This window comes from Vulpes vulpes, chromosome 13 (genome assembly GCF_048418805.1).
Source record: "Vulpes vulpes isolate BD-2025 chromosome 13, VulVul3, whole genome shotgun sequence".
Taxonomy (NCBI): domain Eukaryota; kingdom Metazoa; phylum Chordata; class Mammalia; order Carnivora; family Canidae; genus Vulpes; species Vulpes vulpes.
In genome coordinates this window covers 81,889,771-81,917,170 of record NC_132792.1, presented here as the reverse complement: position 1 = coordinate 81,917,170, position 27,400 = coordinate 81,889,771, and the positions used below count along the sequence as shown (strand labels likewise).

Genomic DNA, 27,400 nt, shown 5'->3' with positions numbered 1-27,400 from the left:
TTTTTAACATACTTTGCATCATGGGCCCCATAGAGAATCTTTACGGAAAAATTTTTATGTGAAAGATTGTATTTTTCATGTGATTTTTGAGAGTTTCATGATTCTCCTGATGCCTATTCGTAGACTGCTAGGTTAAGAATGTGTTTATATAAGAAATGATGGGTTTACGAGGTAAAGAGAACCAGCACTACCCTAACATGTAAGGATCTGAGCTATCTCTTGTGTTCTGTTTTTCTGATTGGAAATATTCTCCCATTTCTATTCTAATGTTGTTTCTCAAGATATTAATTTTGAGCTGTCAGACTTTCCAAAAGGGCAGTTTCTATCTGATTACCCCTGGTGGATTAATAAGAATGGGGGACATCTCTCCTGTTTGGGCTCCCGTAGACTCTCTCTCCGGGTTGCATGAAACTTCCATTGGAGTCAGTCTCCTGGAGTACCAGGCAGAGGTCTGGAGTGGGCAGCAAGCAGGCAGAGAACCTGGGACTTTTTGATTAGGCAACATGTTTAAAATCCTTTTTGATTGTAATGCCTTGAGCAGGATCATGTGCTTTCTAGTTTATCACTGCCCCACTATTCCCTATTGTCACACCTTGTCCTCTGGCCTCTGAGGCATTGTAGTTTGTAGCTTTGGTTTATTTTTTTTATTTTTAAAGATTTTATTTATTCATTAGAGAGAGAGAGGCGGAGACACAGGCAGAGGGAGAAGTGGGCTCCGTGCAGGAGCCTGATGTGGGACTCGATCCCGGGACTCCAGGATCACATCCTGGGCCAAAGGCAGGCGCTAAACTGCTGAGCCACCCAGGAATCCCCTGTAGCTTTGCTTTAAAGATTAAAGGTGTCTAGGCCCCGTTCATTTCCCTAAGGTGAACTGAGTTGCTCAATAGGAACTTTGAAGGCAGCTGGTGTGTGACCACTTGTTTTAGTTTGCGTAGGCTGTGAGGCTTGCTGGGATGTGGAACTTTCCTTTCTAAAACTGAGACAGTGCTGGGCAAACAGGTGGTTGGGTACCCCAGCAGACCTCTTCACAATTAGTTTACAGAGTGATTTATTGTTGTGATGGTTTCAGATAAAATTTCACCTGTATTCATGGTGAGTACCTTAAATCAGGTGTGCCAAAACCTTCAAAAGCTAAAACTAATGTGAATCTTTCACAAATGAAAAGCTTACATTTTAAGGCCTTTTAGTAAGTCAGAACAGGTTAGTAACTGATAAAATCAGTAACAGTAGAGTGTTCATTACCAGAAGTTTGAGAACTATAGACTTACATACTTAATACAGATGTGTCAGTTGTACAATGAGAGCTTTCATACACTTTTTTCAGTTATTTTCTTTAGTATTTCATTTTCCTAACTAGTTAAGTTTTATATATCTGCTAGTTTTTAATTAGGCATTAGTATAATTTAATTATATAAACCAATTCTTTTTTAAGCTGAGGCACTGGATTTGATTGATCAAGATGAAGAAGAATTTAATAGAGAGCATCAATTTATGCAGGTTTGTATTTTACTGGCATTAACCGAAGTTTAAAATTTACCTGTATTCTTTCTGGATAGATATAGTTTGTATGAAATATATCTTGTTTTCTTATGTTTATACCATTTCTGCTTTTTCTTTCATATTCTCTATTATTAATTGAAAAATAGCTAGCATACTAAAGTAATATTTAATTCACCTAGAATCACCTAAATAGGCTTTAAAGTTTTTCCATAGTTTTTAACCATGTTTTAAAATGAAGTAATGCTATTTAAACAAATAGAACATGTTCATTACCTTATTATTAGCTACTTAAGCTTGAATTTGTCCTAATTTTTTAAGACTTAAAATGTTTAAATTTTCGTAGTTAAATTTTCTTATTTTCGCATATTAGAAAAACAGAAAGAAGCCTTTCTAGGGAAATAAAATGAAACAATAACTTTCTCCCTAGGAAGAAAATATAGATGCCCAGAACACTTCAGCTGCACTAGGTGATACGTCTTGGGGAACTTCAATTAATTACAGTTTGTTGAGGAAATCACTTAGCACATCAGATTTGGACAAAGATGATGCCAGTTATTTACGCCTATCATTAGGAGAGTTCTTCGCTCAAAGATCTGAAGCTCTTGGCTCCCTTGGTGGTGGTTACAATGTGAAAAGAGTAAGTATGATATGTGCTAGAAGTGGTTGAATTCACAAGCCCTTACATTTTGAATGTTCTGATGGTATTACCTATAGCATAGTATCTTTACAGCAGGGACAGAATAGGGAACAGGATAGAGTTGTGGTAGTCAGACCGTGACTCCAGTCCTACTTCTATCTTTCAACTAATTCTGTGACAGGGATTAAGTTAACTCATCTGTGCCTTGATTTTCCAATTTTTATTTATTTTTTAAAGATTTTATTTATTTATGTGACAGAGCACACACAAGCAGGGGGAGTGGCAGGGAGAGGGAGAAGTAGGCTTCCCACAGAGCAGGGAACTCAATGCAGGGCTCCACCACAGAACCCTGAGATAATGACCCAAGCTGAAGGCAGATGCTTAACCGACTGAGCCACCCAGGCATCCCAATTTTCCAGTTTTTACAATGGAGTGCTATGTAGGGTTTCATAAAAATTAAATGTGGTGGGACATATAAAGTATTTAGCACCATGACTAACTTGCAGTAAATATTCAATACCTGTTAGTTGATATTGCTATTGTTACATCATTGGTTGATGGGAAGAAAACGATTTTTTTTTAACCTCTTTTCTGAAAACATGTTTTGAAATACAAGAAAGTTTTGGTTTGAAATATAGGAAAGTTGTGATACATGTAAACATTTGAAAATTCAAGCAATGCATTTCAGTGTGGTAAGTTCAAGCAATGTGGTAAGTTCTATGAAGAATGGCAAGAAGGAATTGTTTTAGTTGCAGTGATCAGGGCGACCTCTGAGGAGATGGCATTGAACTGAGACCTACATGATGGGAAGGAGGAAGTTGCCAAAAGATCTGGAGACAGGATGTTCTCAGCAAAGGGAGACTATGTATGGGAGGCTTGGAGGTAAAACCGGAGTGGCATATGGAGGACAGAAAGCAGGCTGGGGGTGCTAATGTAAATGGGGGGGAAGGATGGTTCATTCAATGGTAGAAGAAATCCAGGGCCAGATCACGAGGGGTCCTTGTAGGATGGGTTCATCTGAAATTAATTGGAAAGAGGGGCATGGAGGCAGGGAGCAACTTTGTCGTGGTGCCAACCCCATCTCCATGTGTAACTTGATACTACTGTATTTGGAGCCTGGGTAGAGAGGGGCAGTCAACCAAAAGGAAGAATAGCAGCAGATAGAGGCTTAGTGCATCGGAAGAGTTGTAGTAAAGGCCGAGGTCTAAGAATGATTGTACAGATCCAGAAAAATTCAAGGATTCAAGACTGCTTTTGGATATAGAGTCAAAAGCCTTGATAAATTCCACATAGGGAGTTGGGTTATTGGAGGGAGACATATTAAACTGGATTTCACTAAACTACAGTTTGAAATAATAGCCATGGTATTAGCATAGTCGATTTACAGAACTTAAATTTGAGACTGAACTGATTTTGATACCTTCAGTTTCTTTGACTGTCCTGATTGCACCTCAGAGTAGTGTTGAAGAGAAATGATGTTGGGGCTCCGACAAATCATATCCCTATACATTCCTATTTGTGCAGTGCATTAATTAAAAAAATGAAAAGAAGTGCTTCAGAGAGACTGATTTTCCATCTAGATTGATTGGGATTTTTGACATTATGAGACAAGTTGAAGAGTAAATGAATTTCTTACAAAATTCAAAACAAAGCACTGGCTCATGGAAAAATAGATCTGTCATTTAGAATTTCTGTTTTGGTTTTAGTTTATAAGATGTTATTTGCATTCAAGTTGCTTGTTCAAGGGAAGAAATTTCCACATGAAGATAGTCAAAAATCAAGTGCATTTAATGAATTTACATTTCAGGTCTATCAGGTGAAAGTTGTGTGAGAAAGACAAGTGGGAATTCCCTGCTCCTTAACACTTTCATCCAAGTGCTAGGAACATACCTAATCTTAATACAGATTTTTGAGGATATAATATATAAAAGTAGTATATAAAATAAATACCCTTATGCTATAAGTTTTTTGTTGTTTGTTTTTTTGTTTTTGTTTTTTATGCTGTAACTTTGAAGAAGGCAGGACATTTTCTTTTTTTTCTCATTAATATGTCACACTGATGATTAACAGTTCTTGACATAGTAGGTCCTCAGTAATTACTGAAGAAATGTCATTTCTGGGCTATTTGAATTTGGATTTCTTAGTAAGAGCAGCTTATTTGACAGTATTAGTTTTGATGATTAAAGACAGCAGTAAGGAAATAAAACTAGACTTTTAAAGTACATCTCTAGTTACTTGAGTTTAAATAAAAAGAAAATTATTTGTTGAAGTAATTTAGCTACGTTACCCATAGTAAGATAAACTAGAATTTCTCAGGGACGCTTGGGTTGCTCAGCGGTGATCCTGGAGTCCTGGGATCAAGTCCCACATCGGGTTCCCTATATGGAGCCTGCTTCTCCCTCTGCCTGTGTCTCTGCCTCTCTTTTCGCTCTCTCTGAATGAATAAATAAATAAATCTTTAAAAAAAATTTATTTATTCATGAGAGACAGAGAAAGAGGCAGAGACACAGGCAGAGGGATAAGCAGGCTCCATGCAGGAAGCCCAACGTGGGACTCAATCCCGGGTCTCCAGGATCACACCCCGGGCTGCAGGCAGCACTAAACCGCTGCGCCACTGGGGCTGCCCTAAATTTTTAAAAAATAGAATTTCTTGAGAACAGTTGAAAATTAAGGAAATAATTCACGTGTTTATTTTGTAGCCATCGTTTGGTTATTTTATTAGATCACCAGAGAAGAGAGAACCTGTTGCTCTAATAAGAAAATCTGATGTATCCAGAAGTAATTTGGAAAAAGAAATGACTCTTGTTAACCATGATATATTTTCAGGTAATGGATTAAATGAAGGAGTTTTTGTAACTTTTTTTTAACCTATAAGTTAGTGGTTATGTGGTCATGTTCTTATGAGTGAAAATGTATATATTGTTTTGAATTTTTTCAGTATTAGAAATTTTATTTTTATATAACCCACATTACCTTTTTAGCTGGGAACAAGTCAGCCAAAATCCACTTAAATCCTTTTGTAAAAAGCCAAACCAAACAAAATATAATTTGTTCAAATGGGCTAGTTAATTTTGGTCTATTAAACTACTGAGACCGTGAACTCTAGCTGTTATATTTAGGTAGACTTTGGTTAAAAAAGTATTCTGAGATTTGGACTATGATAGTCTATGATAAATATCTATGATCTTTTTTATAAAAATAATTTATTTCTTTGTCTTAGTGGAGTGGGAAGGAGAGAAGGGGAGCGAGAATCTCCTGCAGATTGCTGAGTGTGGAGCACAGTGCAGGGCTTGATCTCATAACCCTGAGATCATGAGCTGAGCTGAAATCAAGAGTCAGATGCTTAATTGAGCCACCCAGGCACCCTTCCATGATAAATATGTAAAATCAGACTTTTTTGATAATAACATTTAATTATTGAACAACTACTTTTTTGCTAGTACAATGCCTGGTGCTGTGTATCATATAGAATTGTACAAGATATGCTCCAGTCCTTACAGAGCCTATATCTAGTGGAGGAGTTGGTTGGGATAAAGAGGCTATATAGGTAATTAGTTGATGTTCTACGATTGTAAAGAAGTACTCATTTTTATTTTTTTATATTTAAAGCATGTGTGCACATGCACAAGCAGTGGGGAGGAACAGAGACAGAAAGAGAGAATCTCAAGTAGGGTCCACACTCAGTGGGGAACCTGACACGGGGCTTGATCTCACAACCCTGAGATCATGCATGACCTGAGCTAAAAACAAGAATCAGACACTCAACTGAGCCACCCAAGTGTCCCCAGAAGTTCTCATTTTTAAATTCAGCTTACTGTATATTTGTGAAAATTTAAAGCTGAAAGTATTAAGTGAATTTGTCAGTATTTGCAAGGGAAGATTAAAACCCACGATCTTCTTCAAAGTTTAAACTTGGCAAAATCAAATTAATAGTGCTCTGATCCAGGAACGTCTGGGTGGCTCAGCGGTTGAGCGTCTGTCTTTGGCCCAGGGTATGTCCTAGTGACAAAGGATATTTAAATAGTATATGTAAAGTATATTTAAATAGTTTTTGTGAAGATGACTGATACGGAGGTCCAAAGACGCTTCCCTGGCAATTTATCATGTTGAGTCCTTATCCCGTAGATTGTTTCTCTGAGGAAGTGTATATGTATATATTGAAGTTGAGTTATTGTATATTTTCTACAGGAGACTTAAAAACACAGCCAAACGAAGGATCAGTTACACTTCAGGCTGAAGAACTGGAGAGCATTTCACAAGTGGATGAAAGTGATAAGACATTAACTGTCAATAACAGCAAAACACAGGTATCTTGAGCTTTCCATAGAGAAACTAAAACTGCATTGTCATTCTTGTTTAAGATCAACATAAGGTCAGGTGAAAAACATGTGCAGTATAACATTGGTTTGGATTTTTTGGATTCAAAATTTATTATAAATGTCCTTAAAATTTTCAGAAACATATGAATCAATGTATAAATACACATACTAAGTACATACCTATATAGAAAACATAACCTAGGGATCCCTGGGTGGCGCAGCGGTTTGGCGCCTGCCTTTGGCCCAGGGCGCGATCCTGGAGACCCAGGATCGAATCCCACGTCAGGCTCCCGGTACATGGAGCCTGCTTCTCCCTCTGCCTGTGTCTCTGCCTCTCTCTCTCTCTCTCTCTCTCTCTCTCTCTCTCTGTGACTATCATAAATAAATTTTTTAAAAAAATTAAAAACTATTTTTTAAAAAAAAACTAAAAAAAAGAAAACATAACCTATATAGAAAACAAAATTTGTTTATAAAAAAACTTACAATCAGTTATCACAGCTTACTCATGTATACTCCCAGGTCAAGAAAGAAAATATCACTAGTATTCTGAAAACCATTATTTTGCCCCTTCGGAACACTACTCCTCCTATCTAATCTCTAACACTTAGTTTTCCTTGTTTTGGAACTTCATGAGAAATCAAATACCATGTATTCTTTTTCTTTAATTTTTTTTTCACTTTTGTTTACTAAATGCAATTATGTTGTTAGGTATAAAAGAAGCAGGGACATCTGGGTGGCTCAGTGGTTGAGCATCTGCCTTTGGCTTAGGTCGTGATCCCAGGGTCCTGGGATTGAGTCCCACATTGGACTCTCTGTAGGGAGCCTGTTTCTCCCTCTATGTCTCTGCCTCTCTCTCTGCCTCTTTCATGAATAAATAAAATATTTTTTAAAAGCATAAAAGAAGCATATTTTCATTATTGTATATAGTATTCTATTGTATGAATACCCTGCATTTGCTGTGCACATTAGATCTGTCTGTTGGACATTTGGAGTCTATCTTAGGTCAATATGACACTGTTAAAATACTGTGGCTTTATATGTCTTGATACCTTATTTTTCTTGTGAAGTATCTTGGCTATTCTCAGGCCTTTGCATTTCCATATATATTTTTATTTTTTTTTAAGATTTTATTTATTTATTCATAGAGACACACAGAGAGGCAGAGACACAGGCAGAGGGAGAAGCAGGCTCCATGCAGGGAGCCCAATGTGGGACTCGATCCCAGGTCTCCAGGATCACGCCCCAGGCTGCAGGCAGCACCAAACCGCTGCACCACTGGGGCTGCCCATATATATTTTTTAAATCAAATTGCTACCTTCAGCAAACCAGCCAACCAGTTAACACTGTTAGGCTTTTAACTGGGTTCCACTGAACTTGTAGAACCGTCAAAATGACATCTTTATAGTACTTAATCTTAAAATTCATGAAAATTATATATCCTTTCACTTAGGTTTTAAATTTTGTCTATATATTATGATTTTCATGTGTGTGTGTGTGCAGAGATTATTGCACATCTTTTGTTAGATTTCTTCCTAACTTGTTGAAACAATGTTTGTTTGTTTTTAAGATTTTTATTTATTTGAGAGAGCATGAGCAGGGGGAAGGGCAAAGAGAGAGAAGCAGACTTCCCTCTGAGCATGGAGACCAGTGTAGGGCTGGAGCCCAATGGAGGGCTCAATCCCAGGACCCTGAGATCATGACCTGAGCTGAAGGCAGACACTTAATGACCAAGCCACCCAGGTGCCCTGAAACAATGTTTTAATACCTTTCTTAGCTTCACTCTTCTTTTCTGTGGCTAAACAGAAATACATGTTTTTAAAAAATACTCAACTTGTATCTAACAGCTACGCTGAATTTACCAATAACTATTATCTGTAGATTCTTTGGAATTTTCTTTATATACAGTTTTTCCATTTGAGAATAACAATACTTTTGTTCCTTTCTGATTTTAATACCTTCAGTTTCTTTGGCCTTACCTGACTGCCTCAGAGCAGTATTGAAGAGAAGTGATGATGCTGGGGCTCGCTGACAGGGTGGGAAAGCTCTTCAGTATTTTATTTTTAAATTGGTTGTGTGCTACTGTGTGGTCATCTCCTCTTTGACAAAGCAGGAAAGACTATCCAATGGAAAAAAGACAGTCTCTTCAACAAATTATCTTGAGAAAACTGGGCAGCAACATGCAGAAGAATGAAACTGGACCACTTCTTACACCATACACAAAAATAAATTCAAGAAGGATGAAAGACCTAGATGTGTGAGACAAGAATCCATCAAAATCCTGGAAGAGAATACAGGCAGCAACATCTCTGACCCCAACCATAGTAACTTCTTGTTAGACACATCATCGGAGGCAAGGGAAACAATAGCAAAAAATGAACTATTGGGACTTCAGATAAAAAGTTTCTGGACAGTGAAGGAAACAATCCACAAAACTAAAAGACCGCCTACTGAATGGGAGAGATATTTGCAAACGATGTCTCTGATAAAGGGCTTGTATCCAAAATAAAGAACTTAATAACAACACTGGAAAAATAAAAAAACCCAGTTAAGAAATGGGCAGAAGACATGAATAGACATTTCTCCAAAGAAGATATCCAGATGACTAAGAGACACGTGAAAAGATGTTCAATATCACTCATACAACCAAATCAAAACATCACAAATACAAACCAAAATCACAATGAGATACCACCTCTCACCTGTCAGAATGGCTAAAAATAACACAGAAGAGAACAGATGTTGATGAGGATGTGGAGAAAGGAGAACCCTCTTATACTGTTGTTGGGAATGCAGGCTGCTGCAGCCACTCTAGAAAACAGTATGGAGGTTCCTCAAAGAGTTAAAAATAGAACTACCCTACAACCTCATAATTGCACTACTAGGTATTTACCCAAAAGATTAAAAAATACCGATTCGAAGGGATACATGCACCCTGATGTTTATAGCAGCATTATCAACAGTAGCCAAATAACTATGGAAAGAGCCCAAGGGTCCACTGACTGATGAATGGATAAAGATGTGGCATATATACACGGTAGAATGTTACTCAACCATCATAAAGACTGAAATCTTGCCATTTCAATGATGTAAATGGAGCCTAGAGTATATTATACTAAGCAAAATAAGGTAGAGAAAGACAAATACCATGTGATTTCACTGATGTAGAATTTCAGAAACAAAACAGATGAACATAGGGAAAGAAAAGAGAGAACACAAGAGCCTTTTTTTTTTTTTTTTTTTTTTTTTTTGGTGAAGAGCCTCTTAACTATAGAGAACAAACAGTTGCTGGAGGGGACTTGAGTAGGGGGGTGGGCTAAATGGGTGATGGGCTTTAAGGGAGGGCACTTGTTAGGATGAACACTGGGTATTATATGTAAGTGGTGAATCATTACATTCTACTCCTGAAACCAGTGTTACACTCTATTAACTAACTACAATTTTAAAATTTGGAGGAAAACATAAATTGGATGTGTGCTGTAGGTTTTTATTTATCATCAATTTTTTAAATTCCATTCTGATATTTGTCTTCTAGTTTGTTTTTAACTTGTAAGGACGTTGAATCCTGTCAAATGCTTTTTTGCATCTGTCAAGGTAAACATAAGCTTTCTTTTTTTTCTGGTAATGTGGCAAATCATAAATAGTTTTTGACTATTATACTGTTCTATAGTTGGAATAAACCTATCCTTTTTATAGATCATTGAATTTGCTTTGCTTATGGTCTTTTTAGAAGTTTGCATCTGTGTGAGTGAGAGGAATATCTTTTTGGTTTTGGGATCAAGGTTTTGATGGTCCCATTTTTGTCTATTTTTCTGAAAGAGTGTGTGTAAAAATGGTGCTGTTTTAAGATGGGTGCTGTTAGATTTGGATAGAATACATTGATGAAATCTTCTGAATCTGGAGTTTTCTTTAATACTTTTTAATTGCTGAATCAATGTCTTTTAAGATTTTATTTATTTGTGGGGGAGAGAGAGAGCATGTGAGCACAGCAGGGTGAAGGGTAAAAGGGAAAGGGAAAGGAACAAGCAGACTCCCCACTGAGCAGGGAACCTAACTTTGGGCTTGATCCCAGGATCCCAAGATCATGACCTGAGCTGAAGTCAGATGCTTCATCAGCTGAGCCACTCAAGTACCCTTCAATTTCTTTAATAGTTATAGGACTATTCTGATGTGTCAGTTTTAGTAAATTGTGGTTTCCTAGGAATTACATCTTTTATCTAAACTTGAAAATATATCACTCCATATAAATTGATAAATATTGACCATAATATCCTCTTGTGACTGCTTGATTGTTTAATATTTTAGGTTTTTTTTTTAACCTTTTATTTATTCATGAGAGACACAGAGAGAGAGGCAGAGACACAGGCAGAGACTCAGGCAGAGGGAGAAGCATGTTCCCTGCAGGGAGCCTGATGGTGGGACTTGATCCCAGGACCCCAGGATCACGACCTAAGCCAAAGGCAGACATTCAACCACTGAGTCACCCAGGTGTCCCTAATTTAATTTTAAGTTCTTAAGGGACATCTTTATTGTTATGTATTAGCTTTTTTCCCTCCCTTTTTTCTAAGTCATTCTTTCCAGGTATTTCTCAATTTTATTAGTTCACTAATTTTATTTATTCTCTGTTTTCTATTCATATTATTTGGTGCTTATTTCCTTCCAAATATTTTCTGTGGATTTAATTTGTAGCTTTTCTAACTTATGGAGATAACCGTTCAGCTTAACTTTTCTGCCTTTCTGCTTTTCTTATATAAACATCTGATGGTACAAATCTCCCTTTTAAAGGAAGGAATTTTTGTGTCCCATACAATTTTTTACATCATATATGTCTAAATATGTCATACTATCTTTATTCCATTTAATGTATTTCCCAATATCTCTGGTCCATTGTGTATAACAGGTGTATTGCATAGTTTCCAAACATTTGGGGATTTTCCAAAATTTTAAATAGTGATTCTAGGCCTGTTGTACTGCAGTCAGAGAAACCTTGGTTTTAGTCCTTTGAAATTTTTTGAAACATGATAAATAGCTCAGGATTTGTTCCATTTTTTATTTTTTATTTTTATTTTTTTTGAACTATTTTATTTATTCATGAGAGACACAGAGAAGAGAGAGAAGCAGAGACACAGGCAGAGGGAGAATCAGGCTCAATGCAGGGAGCCTGATGTGGGACTTGATCCCAGGACTCCAGGATCATGCCCTGGCTGAAGGCAGGTGCTAAACTGCAGAGCAACCCAAGGATCCCCTGTTCCATTTTTTAAAAATATTTTCTATGCATGTGACAGGAATGCCTGTGGTGTGATCCTTGGTTGCTTTCTTCTCTATATTTTATTCAGGTAAAACTTATTAAATCAGAGTGTTGAAACTATCTTTAAAATTATTGTACTTGTTCTTTGGGTTACTTAGATATTAAACTGTCACACTGTCATTATGAATTTGTCTGATATTCACTTTTATTCTGGTAGTATTTACTTTAAAAATTTTTGAAGCTATGTTTTTTAGGTACATACAAATTAGAATTGTTGTCTTTCTGAAGAGGGACACTATATCATACTTAAAGGGTCTATCCAACAAGAGGACCTAAAAATCCTCTTAATGTGGGATTTCATTGGTATTGGTTGTGATCTCTCACAACCCTTAATGTGGGAGCCCTTAATGTGGGAGCTGCCAAGTATATCAATCAATTAAAAACTAAATAAAGACCTACTTAGATAATAATACACTAATAGTAGGAGACATCACGGCACTTTCTGCAAATGACAGATCTTCTAAGCACAACATCTCCAAAGAAACAAGAGCTTTAAATGATACACTGGTCCAGGTGGATTTCACAGATATATACGGAACTTTGCATCCGAACTCAACTGCATAAACATTCTTCTCAAAAGTACATGGAACTTTCTCCAAAATAGACCACATACTGGTCACAAATCAGGTCTCAACCAATACCAAAAGATTGGAATATTCCCCTGCATATTTTCAGACCATAGTGCTTTGAAACTTGAACTCAATCACAAGAAGAAATTTGGAAGAAAATCAAAACACATGGAGGTTAAGAGCATCCTGCTAAAAGATGAATCAGTCAATCAACAAATTAGAGAAGAATTAAAAAGATTCATGGAAACTAATGAAAATGAAGATACAACTGTTCAGAATCTTTGGGATACAGCAAAAGCAGCCCTAAGAGGGAAATACATTGCAATACAAGCATTCCTCAAAAAATTGGAAAAGACTTAAATACATAAGCTAAGTTCGCACCTAAAGGAACTGGAGAAAGAACAGCAAATAAAACCTACACCAAGCAGAAGAAGAGAGTTAATAAAGATTTGAGCAGAACTCAATGAAATAGAGACCAGAAGAACTGTAGAACAGATCAACAAAATCAGGAGTTGGTTCTTTGAAAGAATTAATAAGATAGATAAATCATTGGCCAGCCTTATTAAAAAGAAAAAAGACTAAAATTAATAAAATCACAAATGAAAAAGGAGAGATCACAACCAATACCAAGGAAATACAAACGATTTTAGAAACAGATTATGAGCAGCTATACACCAATAAATTAGGCAATCTGGAAGAAATGGACCCATTTCTGGAAAACCACAAATTACCAAAACTGGAACAGGAAGAAATAGAAAACCTGAACAGGCCAGTAAACCAGGGAGGAAATTGAAGCAGTCACCAAAAACCTCCCAAGACACAAAAGTCCAGGGCCAGATGGCTTCTCAGGGGAATTCTATCAAACATTTAAAGAAGAAACAATACCTATTCTACTTGCAAGATACATCTATGAAGGCATGGGAAATAAAAGCAAAAATGAATTATTTGGACTTAAGATAAAAAGCTTCACAGCAAAAGAAACAGTCAACAAAACTAAAAGACAACCTACAGAATGGGAGAAGATATTTGCAAACGTCATATCAGATAAAGGTCTGGTATCCAAGATCTATAAAGAACTTCTTAAACTCCATACCCAAGAAACTAACAATCCAATCATGAAATGGGCAAATGACATGAACAGAAATTTCACCAAGAAGACCTACACATGGCCAACAAACACATGAGAAAATGCTCTGCATCACTTGCCATCAGGGAAATAGAAATCAAACCGCAATGAGATACCACCTCATACCAGTGAGAATGGGGAAAATTAACAATAGAGGAAACAACAAATGTTGGAGAGGATGTGGAGAAAGGAGAACCCTCTGGCACTGTTGGTGGGAATGTGAACTGGCGCAGCCACTCTGGAAAACTGTGTGGAAGTTCCTCAAAGAGTTCAAAATAGAACTGTCCTACGATCCAGCAGTCACACGGCTGGGATTTACCCCAAAGATACAGATGCAGTGAAACGCCGGGACATCTGCACCCCAGTGTTCATAGCAGCAATGTCCACAATAGCCAAACTGTGGAAGTAGTTTCGGTGTCCATCGACAGATGAACGGATCAAGAAGATGTGGTCTCTATATACAATGGAATATTACTCAACCATGAGAAAGGATGCATACCTACCATTTGCTTTTACGTGGATGAAACTGGAGGGTATTATGCTTTGTGAAGTAAGTCAATCGGAGAAGGACAAACATTATATGGTCTCATTCATTCGGGGAATACAAAAAATGATAGGGATTAAAAGAGAAAGGAGAGAAAATGAGTGGGAAATATCAGTGAGGGTGACAGAACATGAGAGACTCCTAACTCTGGGAAACCAACCAGGGTAGTGGAAGGGGAGATGGGTGGGGGGGTTGGGGTGACTGTGTGACGGGAACTGAGGGAGACACTTGATGGGATGGGCACTGGGTGTTATGCTATGTTGGCAAATAGAACTCCAATTAAAAAAATATAAAGAAAAGAAATAGAATTGCTATCTCTGGTGAATCAAACCTTCTGTCCTTGTGTATGACTGCCTTTGTCTGCAGTTATACTTAATAATCTTAGGTCTAGTCTTATATTAACATCGGTAACAGTAGCTTTCTTTAGTGTCTAGTTATTTAGTGCTTGCATGTTCTATCTTTTCCTATTTTGGTTTTAACCTTTCTAAATCTTTTAGATGTTTCTCTTCTAAGTACATAGCACTGAATTTTATTTTTCAAGTAGTTGCACAGTCTATTTGTATTTAGTGGAATTACCAATATATGAGCATTTGAATCTGCTCTCTATTCATTTTCATTCTTTTTCTTTTGTACATTCTGTGGTTTTTAAAAATTATATTATTCAGTTTCTTCCATTTATTAATTTGGTGATTATTTATTCTTTCCCTGTTATTTTAGTAATTACCCAAGAAATTATAACTTGTTTTCTTCACTGACTAATGTTGAATAAAAATTGGGTGGTGGTTGTTTTGTCTTTTTTGCCTTACTAAACATTACAAGGACCATAAAAAACTCCCAATTTTTTCCGCTTCAGTCTTAAAAGATACCCCAAAGATAATAAAAAATATACTTAAAAGATACCCTTGTTTCTACTTTGTTTTATATTTTAATTCTTTTTTTAAACTCCATAAGCCATTATGATGATGATGGTGATGGTAATTACTATTATTATCAAAATTCAGTATGCATCTCTAATTTTCCATCTGAGATTAGTTTCCTTTTGCTTGAAAAATATCCTTATAATTATCCTTATAATTTCTTTTAGTAAGGGTCTGCTTGTAATGAATTTTCTGTTTTTGTCTCTAAAAATGTCTTTATTTCACTTTTATTTTTGAAGCATATGTTTAGTACAGAGTTCCATGTTAGAAATAGTTCAGCAATTTGAAATAGATCATTTCCCATTTCATTGTAAAAGTCTGTTCTCAATCTTATTGTTAACTTTACTAAAGATAATGTATTTTACTATCTCTGGCCGCTCTAAAAATTTTTATCTTTGATTTTTATCTATTTTACTGTGATGTGCTTAGATATCTTTTGTTTTATCCTGCTTAGTGTTTGTAGACCTCCTAAAGTCTTGGATTGTTGACTTTCACAAATTTTAGAAAATTCTTAGCCAGTATATCTTCCAAGAAACCATTTGTTCCATTTTCTGTTCTTTTTCTTTTGAGAGTTCAGGTACAAGTATGTTAGGTTTTCTCAGAGTAGCCCCTTTTTCTGTTTCTACTGTTCTGTTGTGTATTTTCTGTTACTTTCTCTTTCATAGTTCATTCTGAATTTTTTTTCATACTTCTAAGTCTCATTCTTTTTTCAATTTGTTATGAAATTGAATCCAATTTGTTATGAAATCCATCCACTGGGTTCTTAATTTGTTACTATATTTTTTATTATATGATTTACATTTAATTCTTTTTAATAATTTCTAGTCCTCTGATTCTCAGTATTGTCTTTTATTTCCTTAAGTATGATTTAGAGTTTATGTTTTAGATACTTTAGATTTACTTGTGTTTTGGATTCTGATAACTTCATTGCTGTATATTCCTCATGAGTCTGTTTCTCTGTGATTTGGGCCGCATTATCTTGGAACATCATGTGTCATTCATTAATGGAAGGGTGGACTTTTACATGAAATATCACTGAAATAATTTGAGGCCATGGGAGGTACAATATTCTTGATAGGATTTGTTTGCTTCTAACATGAATGAGGAATATTAGCAGTCTCAGATCACTTCAGTCCAGTTACTGAGATTGAGCTGATTGGAGCTGGCCCTGCGTCCTTATGAGGGCCAACCTAATTTTGGTTTTCCTTTTCTCCGAAGGTGTGTAGCCCTTTGTGGTCTCATCTGAAAGCATGGGTGTTTACTACTACTACTCCCTACCCCTAATCATTGTTGGGCACGGAACTCTGTTTTTATAACCTCACTCCCATAAGAATAGCTTTATTGAGTTTCTTCTTAAAGTGTTATCTCCAGCATCATCTGGAAGCAACAGATCCCCTACAGGGAAGAACCTCCTCAGTACTGGTATTGATTCTTGTCTTGGATTTTGGTCCAGTAGTTTCTTGTTCATTTTTTAGCTCTCCAGTGCCTTCTGAGAGATGCTTCTGGGTATGCTATCCACCTCTAATTGCTCTCAGCCAGAGTTAGTTTGCATTGCTTAGTTTGCCATTACTGGAGGTAGAAGTCTTAACTTGGATTTTTAAATAATTAGGTAGGCTTGTGTTTCTTTGCTTTTGGTTCCATTTCAGTTGTTTGCCTATGGTTCCTATTTATGTCTTGTTTATAAATAACTGTTAACAATTGAATGAAACTCCCAAGAATTATAGTTGGAATCACAATGGCCCAATGGTTTCTCAATCTCAGTATCTTAATTTTTTGTTTTGCTTTTTAAAGCGTTTATTTGTTTTTTGACAGAGAGAGAGAGAGAGAAAGGGCCCAACCAGGGGAAGAGGAAGAGGGAGAAGCAGATTCCTCCCTGAGCAGGGAGCTCAACGCAAGGCTCTATCCTAGGACCCTGGGATTATGACTTGAGCTGAGGGTGGACACTTAACCAATCGAGCTACCCAGGCGCCCCAATTTTTTGCTTTAAATTATTGTCTGGTTCAGTTTTAACACCTTTTTAGCATCTCTTTAACTCCTGAAGATTTTTATGTAATTGATAATCCAAGTCTGTGAGTAACCCAATACTCTATAGTTAAAGTTGATCACAAGTGTCTTTTTTTTTTTTTTATTAGGGTATTTAATCGGTATACCATTAACTTCTAGCTGCCGTTAAATTTTAGGTAATATCTAAAGATTAAACTAGTATGTACGTGTCCATGGAACTGAGTAAATTTATCTGATGTGGATTTTCTTCTTTCTAGGACAATTTCTTCATGAGTAGTAAACCCCAAAGAGACAAAAGCAAGATACCTACTGGTGGTGATTCTGTACTTAGGATAAGCACCATTGCTTCAGCCATTGCAGATGCGTCAGTGAGTACTGATCCTTCCCAACTTGCTGCCATGATCAAGGCACTTTCAAATAAAACTAGAGAGAAAACTTTTAAGAAGGATAATAAACAAAAGGACTATTCCACTGTGTCTCATTTCTTACCTAGTGATACAGAAAAAAGTGGTGGCTCCAGCATGTTTGATATGGAGAAATACCTTAAAAAAACAGAAGTTAGTAGATATGAAGGTGGACTGGAAAACTTTTCAAGAGCTAGTACGTCTGATATTTGGGATTTATCTTTGCCCAAAGAACGGACTACACAAGACATCCATACAGTGGACTTAGGTGCTACTAATAAAAATATAAGGGAACCAGAAGAAAATACAGTATTTACTTTTTATGGTGAAAATGGAAAGAGTGAGAATCAAGAATCATTTAGAACAAACTTTCCACATTCAATTCTTACAAATAGAAAAGAGAGTGAAAATACAGTAGTTGATGTGAAGACCTGTCCTATTGACAACAAATTACCAGACATTGGTAACTGTGAAACAGCTCCATCAGTATCCACTCCAAAATCTGATAGTTATTCATTAGTAAGGAATCCCAGGATAGCATCTGTTTGGCTGTCAGAAGAGTGTGAAGAAATACCAAATAATGGAGAAAATCAGAGGCAAAATGAATGTGCTAGTGAAGCAAGCAACAGTGAAAAACATGTGACTTTTGGAAAACATTGCATAGTTGCACCTAAAAATGTTGGTAAGTTGAAGTAACTGGTCATGTTCACAGAATTATAAGTGATTTTGTTGTTCTCATTGAAAAATAACACCTTTCTGATAGATTTGGAAAATCACTGTCCTGAACATGGTGGACATGGCTCAGAGGATGACCAGGATAGCTTCAGACCTTCCTCTTCTCCACCGAATCATTCTTCTCCTAGTGAAACATCTGGAACAAGTTTATCAGGGTAGGTGCTTACCTTTTTTTTTTTTTCTTTAATAAAAATACATGTTCAGTATAAGAAAATTGGAAAAAGTATAGAGAAGAAAAATGTCATTTATAGGTTCATTTCTCAAAGGTAGCCATTGCAAATATTTTTTTAATTTGTTTCAAGCCATTTTTCTATGCAAATTTATATACTTTGTTGTTTTCACTTATAATGATTCTTTTTATTTAAGAGAAAATTAGTAATGTTACAGTCTACACAGTGAATCAGTCATGGATTATTTGATGCCCTGGTGGATAATGGTAGATACTATATTTTATTATGTTTTGCCATTTTATTTTATTTTTTGTCTGTTTTGCCATTTGAGATGAACAACTTTGCCTATAAAAATTTTTTTTGTTTTGTCTGACTTCATAAGGCTAGATATCTAGAAGTGAAACTATTAGCAAATTATTTTCTAAATAGGTCTTAAAGACTCATGTTCTCACCTCAGTGTATGATGAGAATATCAATCTCACTGTTTTCTTAACAGCATTTGAAATAGCTTAAAGGTTTGGATTTTTTTTATCTTGTAGTATTAATTTGATTTTTTAAGACTTGAGATTGGTAAATACTAGAAAAAGAATACTGATACTTCATAGATTTTAACTGAAGCTGTAAACTAATTTAACCATCAAATTATAAGGACTTTTTAAAACGTAATTTTTAAAAATGCCATAATTTGCATTATTCAAAAACTGCATACATATATGGGTATATGTGTGTATAACTTTTGAACAATGTAAATTCATTGCTTTATGAAATGTATACATGTGTATTTATGTGTAGATGCACTCATGCACATGTGTTGTATTTTCCTTCATTACTGTGTTCCTTGTCTGCTTGTTCCTGACTCCCTTCCCACCACGGAACTGCTGTATTAGTTTCTTAGGTATTCTAGAGTTTCTTTATGCATGCATAACAAAATATAAATAAATATTCTTACTGTCATCCCTTTTTATACTCAATATCGGGTCCTTTTCACATGTTTGACTATAGAAGGCTTCATTTGTATTATAGTCACTTTGGTCATGTGAAATTGATCTATAGGGTAATTTCTCAGAAATGAGCTTCTTGGGGATCCCTGGGTGGCGCCGCGGTTTGGCGCCTGCCTTTGGCCCAGGGCGCGATCCTGGAGACCCGGGATCGAATCCCACGTCGGGCTCCCGGTGCTTGGAGCCTGCTTCTCCCTCTGCCTATGTCTCTGCCTCTCTCTCTCTCTCTCTCTCTCTCTCTCTCTCTGTGTGTGTGTGTGTGACTATCATAAATAAATAAAAATTAAAAAAAAAAAAGAAATGAGCTTCTTGAATCAAAGAGTATTTGTATGCATACTCATAGTTAAATTAGTACAACCACTCCATAAGGGTACTGATTTAGTTTTCCTACCAACAGTTTAAGAGAGAGCCTGTTTTCCCATACCCTCATCAACAGAATGTTTATAAAACTTTTTGATGGTTGACATTTTGATAGGCAAAAGAAATAGTATCTCAGTATAACTGTAATTCATATTTTTGAGGTGTGATGGTGAGCATCATTTCCTCTGTATTTGCTATGACTATCCATGTTTGTTGCTCCTTTTTTTCATGGATTTTTAGTCTTTTTGTGGTCTCCATTTCTAGGAACCCTTGATGTATTAGGGAGAATGAATAGCCCTTTGTAAAGAAGGAGTTATAGTTCCAAGTCTTTAGAAGTATTTTTTTTTTTTTTTGGTTTTACTTTGCTTGTAGTTTTTTGCCATACAGAAAGTTGATTATTAAATTTACAAATTTTGTCTTTTATGGCTTTTTTTTTCTTTTTTGAAGAAGGCAGGGAGGGAGAGAGAATCTTAAGCAGTCTCTATGCCCAGCGTAGAGCTTGATGTGGGGCTCAGTCTCACAACCCTGAGATCATGACCTGAACCAAAAGCAAGAGTCAGACACTTAACTGACTGAATTACCTAGGTGCCCCTCTTATGGCTTTATAAAAGATTTTTATATGTTTCCCTATTGCAAGATTTTAATTAATAGAAAAACTTACCTAAACAGTGAAATTACCAAAAATGTTCAGTAATTAGAAACAGGTTGAAATTAAATCTGATTTCAAAGTTACCTTGTAAGTTTTTCCCTAGTTGCCATTGGAGTTTTGCATATTTATCTGAAGTGGTACGGGTAAGCTAGAACTATTAGTAGAGGGCTAAAATTCTTTCCTGTTTCAGTGACACTTAACACTTTTTCATATGCACAGCCTCCACTTAACAGTTTATGTGTGTAAGACATTAGAAATCCTCTAGTCCAACCAAATTTGAAGGTTATCTGTCCTTGACTTGTCATGACTGATGTCATCTACTGATTTTTCTTCGTCTCCCCTCTAATAATTGTCTGTAAAGTTATCTGAGCATTTATCTTTGTACTGTTTAAATATGCTTCTGCTTCTGACACTTGCTTTGCCAGTTTTTAAATGATATTCTTTGAGTCCCATTTTATTAGTTTCCCATGGCTGCCATAACAAAGTGTCACAAACTGGGTGGCTTAACACAACAGAAAGTTATTGCCTCACACTCTGTAGGCTGGAAATTCAGGCCACGTTCTCCCTGAAGCTTTTAGGGAAGGGGATACCTGGCTGGCTCAGTTGGTAGAGCCCGTAACTCTTGATTTGAGGGTTGTGAAGTCTAGCCCCTTGTCGCGTGTAGAGATTACTTACAAATAAATCCTTTCAACTGAAGCTTTTACAGGAGAAAGCTTCCTTACATCTTCCAGCTTCTGGTAGTTGTAGGCATCCATTGGTTTGTAGACAAACTAATCTGTCTCTGTATTCCCATTGGATTAAGGGCCCAGTCTATTCCACTTTGATCTTATTTTAACTAATTACATCTGCAGTGACCCCATTTCCAAATAAGGTCCGTTTACTTAATACCATTCTGAAGTATCGGGTCTTAATACTTAAACATTTTTTTTGGAAATACTCAACCCATAATAGCATCTTTGGCCAATGACACAATTAAGGAGCTCATTCTCATGTTCTTTCGCTTTCCACCTTTTTCTTTTTTAGTTATGTAATTTCTACATTGGCATTTCATTTACATTTTGATTCATCACCATATCCTACACTTGTTTAATTTCTATTCTGTAGTTAAATATATTCTTTTCTAGCCATCAGGTGTCCGCCCCCCCCCTCACCCCCCCGCCCAACTGACTAAAGTTTGTACTGTGGTCGTTTACTCAGAGGACAGAGGGAACAGTACTCCCTAGGCTCTTTTATGTTCCACGGTTAAACTGTGGCTTTTATAATGAAAGCATAGCAGGCTGTGTTTCAAATTGTTTGCTTCTGCTTTCATTCTATATATATATATATATATATGTGTGTGTGTATATATATATATATTTTTTTTTTTTTTTTTGGTAGGGATTGTTTTCCTGTTTCTGTGGAATGTAAGAGGGAAATCTGAGGCACCCCAGTTCTTCTTGCCTCACAATTGACTTGATTTTTTTTTTTTTTTTTGTAAGCTTCTGCCAGAGATGCTCTCTTTCAAGTCTAGTTTAATTTGATTAGGCTGTACTTCTTGTTGACTCTTAATAGTTACTCTTCAATATATGGATTCGAGCATTTATTTATTAAGGAAAATTTGCTCCAGCCCCCAGACTCCAGTGATGCATACGTGGGATCTGTTTTGCTTGACTTCGGCATTTATTGTCTCTTTAATCCGTTAAGAACTACTATTTTGGAAAAATTATAGATCCACAGGATGTTACAAAGATCTTACAGAGGGGTTACCATTTCCCCTAGCAGTTACGTCTCCCATCATTAATGGTGTCTGCACCAGGAACTTGTCCTGGGTACAGTGTCATGTTATCACAGATGTGAATTCATGTAACTGCCACCCAAAAATCAGAGATACAGAACTTCAGCATCACCACAGTGATCTGCCTCTTTATTGGTTTCATCTTGTTTGCATTTCACATTTTAATCTCTGCATTCCTTACAGTGTTTTCTGCAGTGTTCTTTCCTCCTGCGTACTTTCCAGTTTTATCTTGTTTTCTGTGGTTTTGGTATTTCTTAAATTGTATATGAAGGCATTTAATAAAAACTCTTAAGTACTCTTATCTAAAGCCTTCCATTATTATTGTTTTCCTTCACACTGCTCTTAGAGGCAGAATGCTGGCTGGCTGGTCTTACTCTTGGACCCACCTGATTTTGTGTGTGTATATGTGTGTGTGCGTGCGTGTGTGCACTTCTAAGAAAATTATTTATTATGTGTAAGAAAGAGACCTTAGGGAGATACTGAAGTTTCTCATGAACTTAGTCATGATATTTTGAATGAGGGCATGATGTTTAACCTCTCTGGAGTGACCATGGAATTGATTAGCTAGCCAGGCACCTGCACCCCCACCTCTTAGTGTGGGGCAAAACCACAGGACATAATGGGAAAAGGCCAATTTAGAAGAGCATAAGTGTGCTCTGAATTAAAATCACTGAGGAAGATGAAACGAGAGTGATGAGATGTTGCTGAGTTGCTCAGCATACGTGTTTTGCTACTATAGCCACTAAAGCAAATAAATACCACTGGAGATCTCTCCATCAGTCTCTGGCCTGTAGATTAACCCATGAATCATTTTGGGGTGTGGTTTAGTCTACTAGCATGCTTACTGTCAGGTTTCTGGCTCATTCCTAACCTAATTTTAGGCTTTCACAGTATACATTGTTAGATTTTTACTGATGTATAATTAACATACAGTGAAATACACAGATCTTTGGGGTTTCATTCAGTGTTTCTGGACACTTACATACCTGTTTAAAACCACCACCTAAGATATATAGGACATATACATCCCCCGCCATTCACAGTCCTTTGCTGTTTTCATGTCAGTTGTCCTCCTTCCCCACCCCCACTCAACCACTCACTTTTTTTTTTTTTTTTTAACCACTCACTTTCTGGTTTGTATCATCATAATTTAGTTTTGGCTCTTACTACATTTGAATGGAATCGTACATTTTTCTGTGTCTAGCTTCCTCCGCTTAACATGTTTCTGAGATTCATCCTTGGTTACCTGTACCAGTAGCTCCTGGTGCTCATTGCTGTTGGAGCACACTGTCGAGTGACTGTGGCCGTGCTGTGTATCTGTTCTCCTGTTGCACAACATGCATTGTCATTTAAGCCTCATTTCCAGGTCTGTTTATTTAGGTTCCTATTGCAGCTTTCTCTCCTTTTTCCCTTATCACCTTGAAATGCCTCTGTCAGTTTCTTAGTTGGTTTTCCAGGATTATGATAAACTGTATACACAGTTAATTTCTTCAGCTGAGGAAGTTTTTTGTTTTCTGTTACTTTTGGTAATTGGCTGGGTTCCACCTATTCTTTCTTCCTTTTGAGAACGCTGGTTTCCCATTAGTTAACATTCCCTTCTCTGGTCATTTATGACTGTTTTCCCTAATTTTCATTTTTTATACATTCACTCTACTGTGGGTTAGCTGCTCAAGGGTTTATTCTCTGTATCACTGATTTTCTGTAGCATCAATTACACTTTTTATTGCTGCCAGCATCGACTTCGATTTTGTATTTATTTTAATTGAAGTCCTCCTTTACTTTTTAATTATGGTAAAATGAGTGTGATTTATTTTTTTGAGTGTGATAATTTTATTCTTTTTCTCTGGTTTCTGCCAACTGGTATTCTTGAGTGTTGTGTGTGTTTTAGACTATTGATTTGAGATAGAGAAGTGCACAGATGGAGTTGGAGTGGGGAGGGGAAGGGCAAACAGAGAGGGAGAAGCAGATTCCCCACTGAGCAGGAAGCCTGACTCGGGGGCTTGGTGCCAGGACCCTAAGATCATGACCTGAGCTAAAGGCAGATAGATGCTAAACTAATGGAATCACCCAGGCTCCCCTAAGTAGTAGTTGTTTATATTCACAATATACTGTTGGTCAAAATTTTCATCTCTTCAGTGGCAACATTTTTATGGAAAATGTACTTTATCTGATAAGTTTTGCTGCTCATTAGCATTCCTTTTAACTAGCTGGTCTTCCAGCTGGTTTCCAACAGGTGCATAGAGGCGACATAGGCCTTCAAGTTCCAGAAACACCTTGGTATCTGTGTGGCTGACGCCTTGGCAGTTGTGAATTCCTTTGAAGTTTGACATCTCAACTAAAATTTCTCTTTATTTCCATGTTCGTTTGTTTTTTTTTTTCAGCAGGGGAAAGGCAGAGGGAGAGGGAAAGAATCTTAAGCAGGTTCTGTACCCACGCAGAGCCTGATGTGAAGCTTGATCTCACAATCCTGAGGTCATGACCTGAGCTAAAAACAGGAGTTGGATGCTTAACTGACTGAGCCACTCAGGAACCTCTATTTCCAAGTGTTCTGACCGTACACTTCTCATTACTTGAAATAATACACCCAAAATGCATTTGTTTCTTTCAGTCAAAGGAACTAGACTAGCACCTGGGTGGCTCAATTGGTTAAGCATCTGCCTTTAGCTCATGTCGTGATCCTGGGGTCCTGGGATCCAGCCCCGTTTCTCCCTCTCCCTCTACCCCACTCATGTTCTCTCTCCTCTCTCTTATTCATTATTCTCTTTCTCTCAAGTAAATAAATAAATAACTTTTAAAAAAGAACTAGACTAATATACCACATTACCCCAATAACTTAGAATTTTTTGTATCATGGTGTGTGTGTGTGTGCACACATCTGTGTGCATATGGGAACCCATGTAGATACATGTCATGCAGAAGCTAAAATAGGCCTGAAGCAATTTGGTTAATATTCTGTCTCCGTTGGTTAGAAATTAACTAACTAGATTTTGTCAATACCACTGTGTTGATTTGGGGCTTTTTAAAAATCCAGAATTCAGAATGAGACTTTCTTTGTGTTTGTTGCCCAGCTTAGTATTCTGAACTTTGTGCAAAAGAAGGGTTTTGGTAAAATTCTGTCCAATAAGGGCTGAACTGAAACTAAATGGCAGAGTGTACATGCAGCAGGTGCAGCAGCTGACATTGGCAGCAGTGCTTCCTGTCTGTTGGGACTGTGCCATTCTCTTCAGGTGGTGCTGCCTCTTTCCTCTCCTTACGTCGGGCTGGGTTGCCCCTGTGCTAGGGATTGGCTCACAGAAGGTGGTGTGTATATGAGATAGATGTGGGATCTAACTATATTTGTTGTTTTCTAATCTTTTTTCTTAATGTCCTAAACATCTTTCGGAGTCAAGGGATAGTACTCAACAGCATAATTTAAAATAGCTGAATAGTGTTTTATTGCATGTTTGTGCCATAATTTTCATAGCCTAATTTCTCTTACATGTTAATACCTATCCTTTTGGCAAAATCTTTATGGTTAGCATTGATTTCCCCTAATTAATTTTAGGATTAATTCCTAGACTTAGAATGTCAGAGTCAAAGTGGCTTTGATATGCATTGCTTAATTGCTCAGTCAGAAGTTGTCCCACTTCATATTCCACTCAGCAATGTACAACTGATTTCATTTCTTTACACTTAAGTACGTGATTGTTTTCTTTTTTTTTTCTTTTGTTTTCTTTTTTTTTAATATTTTATTTATTTATTCATGAGAGACACAGAGAGAGAGAGAGACGCGCAGAGACACAGGCAGAGGGAGAAGCAGGTTCCATGCAAGGAGCCCGATGTGGGACTCGATCCTGGGTCTCCAGGATCACACCCCGGGCTGCAGGCGGCGCTAAACCACTGCGCCACCGGGGCTGCCCACGTGATTGTTTTCATCTGTGCTCTTTGAGGCCAGGAACTTTTGAATGCTTGACCTGATGCTTTATATCAGGTATTCAGTAAGTGTTTATCAAATGAATAGCTAACATTGTTAGGCAACTATATATGAGGTTTATTAATGAAAATGCCACAGCCTTGGGACGCTTGGGTGGCTGAGTGGCTGAGTGGCTGTCTGCCTTTGGTTTGGTGTGTAATCCCGGAGTCCCAGGATCGAGTCCCACATCGGGCTTCCTATATGGAGCCTGCTTCTCCCTCTGCCCATGTCTCTACCTCTCTCTCCCTGTGTCTTTCATGAATAAATAAATAAAAATATGTTTTTAAAATGCCACCAAAATAAATAAATAAATAAATAAAAATTTTAAAATGCCACAGCCTTTTTCTTTTATTATAGTTTACCAAGTATTTCACTCAATAGGAATATGATTTTTTTTTTTTTTTTTTAATGATAGTCATAGAGAGAGAGAGGCAGAGACACAGGCGGAGGGAGAAGCAGGCTCCATGCACCGGGAGCCTGATGTGGGATTCGATCCCGGGTCTCCAGGATCGCGCCCTGGGCCAAAGGCAGGCGCCAAACCGCTGCGCCACCCAGGGATCCCAGGAATATGATTTAGAATTTAAGATAATTAAGACTGAAAATCCATGGTTGAGTTATCATATATGGCAGCTAGAGCAGAGACTAAGATTAACAAGCCCATTGGGCAGGCAGAAATGGCTTTTTGTTAGTGTAGATAAAGTTAGATAAGGGAATGGAAAACTAATCATGAGATGTTTGCCCTTTCAGGTGTGCTTTAGAGTCTTTTGGTTCAGCGGCTCCTCAGAAGCCCCCCTGTGAGAGTGAGTCATCTCCATTGGTGTGTCCACCAGCCAGTGTGAGTAGGCTGACTTACGTGTCTGAACAAGAGAGCACCTGTCCCACTACAGCCTCAGATCATGGCCTTGAGGATCGCAAGGTGGGCAGCATTTCTGTTATTTCTTTAGGAAGGCTTATGGCTTTAAAGTGATACCGATGTAGCAGTCAGACTGAAGTTTAGGCCTGTGTAATTTCTGTTGCTTGTTTTACCTTTAAAACGTGTGTGTGTGTGTGTGTGTGTGTTTTGATCAAATAACCACTCATGCTAATAGGCAGTAGAAGTACAGCTCTTTAGTATCTGCTCTCTAAAATCTTTCAGTCTGGTGGAGGGTACTTGCCAGGCACAGTGGAATGAAGTAAGTACACTGTGATCCATCCACCTATGCTGTGGGATTTAGAGGGAGGTAACTACAAATCTGACTGGACCTGATGATGGTTCAACAGAGCTTTATGGAGGGATAAGTAATGTATTGAAGCTGTATTTTGTAAGACTACTTGGCAGGGAGGAAGTAGACAAACAAATGGGGGAATGTATGGAGTTGTAAAATAAACACTGCATTTGAAGGACCCCCGGAAGTTTGGAATGTCTGCAGTGAATTGTACATGGTGAAAGGAGGAAAG

At 37.2% G+C, this 27,400-nt stretch overlaps 1 protein-coding gene across 15 annotated transcripts in view; it reads left to right on the top strand.

The window, feature by feature from the left end:
- CEP192 (centrosomal protein 192) overlaps positions 1–27,400 on the top strand; it is a 156,119-nt gene that overhangs the window by 61,321 nt on the left and 67,398 nt on the right. For all 15 annotated transcript variants that reach the window (XR_011996701.1, XR_011996700.1, XR_011996699.1 and 12 more), the window contains 7 exons: positions 1,433–1,497; positions 1,928–2,137; positions 4,837–4,963; positions 6,326–6,444; positions 17,179–18,007; positions 18,089–18,215; positions 26,711–26,879. Coding sequence is in view for 12 of the 15 variants with exons in the window: in XM_072734846.1 (XP_072590947.1) it covers positions 1,433–1,497; positions 1,928–2,137; positions 4,837–4,963; positions 6,326–6,444; positions 17,179–18,007; positions 18,089–18,215; positions 26,711–26,879 (1,646 nt within the window). In the remaining 3 variants the exon portion in view is untranslated. The remainder of the gene's footprint in view (positions 1–1,432; positions 1,498–1,927; positions 2,138–4,836; positions 4,964–6,325; positions 6,445–17,178; positions 18,008–18,088; positions 18,216–26,710; positions 26,880–27,400) is intronic.